General features: G+C 42.8%; 1 protein-coding gene across 5 annotated transcripts in view; it reads right to left on the reverse strand.

Annotated features, from left to right (window-relative positions):
• Positions 1–2,098: 2,098 nt before the first annotated feature.
• The window catches only part of LOC119284286 (BRCA1-associated RING domain protein 1-like), a 6,093-nt gene continuing 3,204 nt past the window's right edge, over positions 2,099–4,987 (reverse strand). For 4 of the 5 annotated variants that reach the window (XM_037563489.1, XM_037563484.1, XM_037563481.1 and 1 more), the window contains 7 exons: positions 4,805–4,827; positions 4,623–4,733; positions 4,426–4,521; positions 4,215–4,338; positions 3,772–3,937; positions 3,402–3,559; positions 2,099–2,797 (listed from right to left, as the gene is read on the reverse strand). In XM_037563489.1, coding sequence (XP_037419386.1) covers positions 2,441–2,797; positions 3,402–3,559; positions 3,772–3,937; positions 4,215–4,338; positions 4,426–4,521; positions 4,623–4,733; positions 4,805–4,827 — 1,035 coding nt within the window. In that variant the 3' untranslated portion in view covers positions 2,099–2,440. The remainder of the gene's footprint in view (positions 2,798–3,401; positions 3,560–3,771; positions 3,938–4,214; positions 4,339–4,425; positions 4,522–4,622; positions 4,734–4,804; positions 4,828–4,987) is intronic. The other variant, XM_037563492.1, reaches the window with a different exon arrangement.

The following is a 4,987-nucleotide window of genomic DNA, read 5'->3' on the forward strand; positions in this document are numbered from 1 at the left end:
CCCTTACGAACTGGGACAAAAGGCCCTTTTTCTACTAGTGAGAGAAGGAGAAGCGAGAAGGGGCGATAGCCAAGATAACGGAAACGTTCAAGGACATCTTGTCGAAGAGGGAGCAGAAATGTGTCAAGCGCTCCGACGTGGAGGAGAAAAAAGAAGGCTGAGAGGTTTAACGTCTTAATGACGACGACCGAGAAGAAGATTGACCTCGAATAGAAGAAGACCAAGCTCTAAGAGAGGAGAGTTGAGCTCGGGGCCGCTTCAGAGGATTCAAAGATGTTGACCATGAGGATGGACGGGTTGGATGATGATGCGCGATGATCGTGCATGCCGCCCATGTCAAGATGTTGAAGCGCTTGGTGTCTGAGAAGGAGGCGGGTCGTGAAGAGAAGGTGGCGGTAGAGTGAGCGAGGAGGTTCAGATAGCCGCTCTGGCAGGGCAAAAAAGTAACGTTTTTGCACGGACTGATAGTTTTGTGATCGAGCGCATGTAAAAACTATAAACATTCGCTTCTTTTTGGTTGTGATTGGACACTATGTGAACCTCGCACTTTAACTAGCTCTCATATTGCTATGCATTTGAAATGAAAATTGGATGGGCCTGGCCATAGACGTTTAGAGGATGCAGTTGGATGGTCAACTCCCCTATCTGTGTCTGCGGACTGGTCCGGACAAGTCCGCGGACAAATAATGTGTCCATTTTAGGATAGGGCGTTGGAGATGCCCTAACTGCATCACCAATAAGCACACAAAGAATTTGAACGGTGGAAATAACCAGAACGTCGTTTTGGTGACGGAGCTCATTCGAGCTCGAAAATTTTGAAAAAGTCTAAATTCAAACTTTTCAGCTTCAAAAAATCTGAAAAAATTGTGCAAGTAAACAAAAGATGTTATGTGCATGTGTGTTAATTTTTAGGATGAAATACCTTGAAATGTGATCTGTTCATCTGTATAATAAAGACAAATTCATGGCTTGGGAGGATGAATAGTATTATGTGTTAAAAAGCCTCAGATTTTTCTTTTCACAACCCTCATTTCAACGTATTTTACCCTGAAAATTTACACACATGTGTGTTATGCCTTCATGAATATCTGTATTTTTTTCAGATTTTTTTGAAATATAAAATATGAATTTTGATGAAATTTGAAATTTGAATTTGGAGGCCTCCATGGAGGCTGAGCTCCAAATGCAATTTTCTGGAAATAACTAACTACATGCATAAAATTTGAACGAAAATCACAAGTAGGTGACCTCAGACAGTGCAAAAAGTGAAGCACACACACAAATTAACGCGACAGCGTGATGATTCATGGATGGACCACTGGTTGACGACCGTCCTCTTGATTTCACCTTGACAAGAACATCACCTTGTGCGCAAGGACATTCTTGTAGTATGGGTTATCGAGAGCGTTGGGGGTCACCACGTGTTGGTTCACCGTGGGGTCGTTGGCCATGCTCATGTAGTCGGGCCTAATTTGGGGGAGAAGAGGAGGCACGGTCCCGAGATGGAAAGGGGCACCACACCGAGCGCCAGCGAGGAGCATGGCGCCGGTGAGGCCTCAAACAGGAGCGACCCGAAGCCGGTGACGATGGGATAGCATGGAGGGGAGTTGGAGTCTTGATTCGGGTGTGAGGCCTGGTGGGATTACCTGTGCATGTCAGTTGGGGATTATTAGCCTCCACTGGGATTGAGTTCGAGCAAAGTCGTGGAATTTTCATCTGTCGTCGCTTATACCTGCTGGCAGGATATCTTTGTCGCTCACATGCGTGTATGTGTATATATGCCTAATCAAAAGCGGGTATGTTTGCGTCCAGCACATGCACGGTGAGTCGGTTGAATGGAAAATGCAATGTAAACTCTTCTGAACAACCTGTTTGAGCTTGGCCTCTGACTTTTGTAGAGCCAACTCCATTGCAGGGCTACAGCCCCGTGGTAGTGTTACTCTGTTGGCCGGTCCTTGACACGTACGGGGTGAGGGCCTGTTGATGTGTGCAATACTATGAAGTGTGACAGCAAAGCTACTTTAGTACTAAATTGTCAACTTGACTAACGAAAGAAAGATGCAAGGAACAAAAGGTGTAGAACACGCCGCAACCCGCAGGGCGATGTAACAGTTCAGGATTTCTTCAGATTTGGCAATCCAATTCCAAACAGATGATGCTGCCCAACAGAGGTTTCAGTCACCGCCAAAAAAGTACAACCATTTCACAGCAGGCGCCTTCAGCACCGAGAAACAACCGTCCGGCACAAGTACTAAAGATCTGCTAAACAAGCAATCCAGCACCAAAACAACAACAAACACACCACCCTATAGCCTAAAGGGTGAGTAGAGTGTGTGATTCGTCAACTTTCGACAGCCCCCCTGCTACTCATGTGGGGGGCTGAACCCAGAAAACTCTCGTAACACGAGCGAAAAGCCACTGCCTGAAGCGCGCCCTTCACTTACACGTCTTGCTGAAGCCTCCTTTCCAGGATCCGCGCATCATAGCACAGGATAGCATCGAGCAGCCTCGTGTGGCTGATCACCTGCACTCCCGATTTCGCGTACTCGATGCTCTCCTGAATCTCCTTGCCAAGGATAAGATCGAAATCCGAAGTGATCTTCCTTGGAGGGCCGCTGTCGTAGATGAAGTACACTTCCGCTGGATTTTTATTCAGATTCTCGTGCAACCGGTCTGGGCTGATTCCCTCCAGTACTTGCCCTCCACCAGCTGCTACGAGTCTTCTGATGGTTTCTCTGTCTTCAGGGTCTATGTAGGCGCTGAGGCAGAAATGCAGTCCAGAGAACAGTTTTGGTGCCTGCAAACATCATGTTCTCATCATTTGGCTGTAGAAAGGCATCAAAATGTTGCTTTTATTACATATAATAACTGAAATGCATTCATAAGATCCATGACTATTGAAATGCATTCCAAAACATCGCATTCAGGGAAATGACACTTCAAAAGAGAATTTGTAAAACAACACTGCAAAAGATGTCTCCAGCTTCCTCGATTTCTCAAATGCTCCCTCTGTACTCTATGTATAATTTCTTCTACCTTAATTAATACTAGAAAGCAGCGCTGCTGTTTTCATAAAACAAAACATATGAAAATCTGTTTAGCACCCCACCTTATAAAAGAAAAGCTCTTGGAATATACTGACCATGGAACACCTAAATTTCTCTAAAGATGCACTTAAAGCCTTTGACATCAAACAGCCTCTGTATGAACACTTAAGTACATATTTATACTAGATTTTTGAAAAAAAAATGTAAACCAGTTCCCAAACCTTTTGACAAAAAGATTGTAAACCAATCCCCTGCACTGATGCATAAGACAAACTGCGATCAGTTTTCACTACATATGTTTTTCTCTGTATTGAATTCATAGATAATATATTATTGCCAGACATGTTTACATACCCGTTCAGCAGCTCTAGCTCTTCCTTTTGTTGGTCCATAACCTGATGTGCACGAGCCATCACAGAAATTCATCTCGTAAGAAATTTCCGGGCCTGGGATCGGCTTTTCCAAGCAAGTTTTTAGATCTGGAATCGGTTCCACCATGCAATCCACAATCCCTAACACATGAATATGACGTGAACTACTTCAGTGCAAGGAGAAATGATATTCTCTGCCGAGCTATGATAAGTTTTAGATCGCCACGGATAAATGGAAGTGCAAATAGACCAGCAACTTATTACATTAAGCAGTATGTAGCATGAGTTTGGAGGTAGTACAATAATCATCAACAATACAAAACAAGGGAGATGTAAGATGGATTAATACTAACATCCGGCTGTGACAACCCATTTCCCAGAGAGTATCGCCATCAGGACCTCATATGATCTGCCACATGCATCACCGGCGTTTCTGCCCACAATTACATGGGTCACAGTTTTGTCCCATTCCTCAGCCAAGGTTGAACTGGTTAAGGATGCAAATTCCTTCAAGGAATCCTGCATGACAAACATAAACAATTTTATCATAGCTTGGTATGGAACAGAACTTATTTCAAAAACCAGCAGATTATATAAATTAAATATTGACCATAAATTAAAATTGCTGCATTACTTGTCCACACACATATTTGCTAGTATTGTTTAGATATATCCAAATGCTCTTAAAGGAGAGTATTGTTCAGATACATCCAAAAGCTCTACATGAGAGTATTGTTCAGATATATCCAAATGCTCTAAAAGGACAGTATTGTTTGCAAGTATAGTCTAATGCTACCTTTTCTGATGCACTTAAAGATATACCGAGCAAAACCCATTGATCCACAGGGGTGCTAGACTGATTTACTAGCTTTTCTTCTCTCCGGTGATTAGCAGAAATTCTTCCTCTGTCCGAACATTGGCTGTAATGATGAAATACAATGCAAATTATAGAAGAATATTAAGCAATAGTGATTGAACATCTGATCAGTAACTTCCGCCACGCATACCCCTGAGGCAAGGAAGAACTCGAGGTGTTCAGCTGATCTACTTGCAGATCTTCCCTTCTATCAAGGACAGATGTTCCTCCTTTAACTAAATATTGGCTGGAACAACAAAATACAACAAATCAACTACAAAATGAAAGATTGATGATTAATCAGACGAATGGAACCATCTCCAAGGCGGGTGAAGAAAGAATGCATACCCAGGCACTTGTCCAGGCAAAGAAGAACTTGATGTGGCGAGTGGACTAATGTGTTCATTTTCCATTTGGCAATCGCCAGAAATTTCTTTAGCTGGACATTGGCTGGAATGACTAGATACAACACTGAATTATAAAACGAAGGATTAATCAAGTAACATGAAGGTTGAAGAAAGATCACATACTTCTGAAGGACAGCGGAAGTAATGTCAGTTTCAATTATTGGTGAGCTCATCTCATCGCCCGGTAATGGATTAATGTGTTCATCTTCCATTTGGCAATCAACCGAAATTTCTTTAGCTGGACATTGGCTGGAATGACTAGATACAACACTGAATTATAAAATGAAGGATTAATCAAGTAACATG

The sequence above is a fragment of the Triticum dicoccoides genome, chromosome 1A (assembly GCF_002162155.2).
Source record: "Triticum dicoccoides isolate Atlit2015 ecotype Zavitan chromosome 1A, WEW_v2.0, whole genome shotgun sequence".
Taxonomy (NCBI): Eukaryota; Viridiplantae; Streptophyta; class Magnoliopsida; order Poales; family Poaceae; genus Triticum; species Triticum dicoccoides.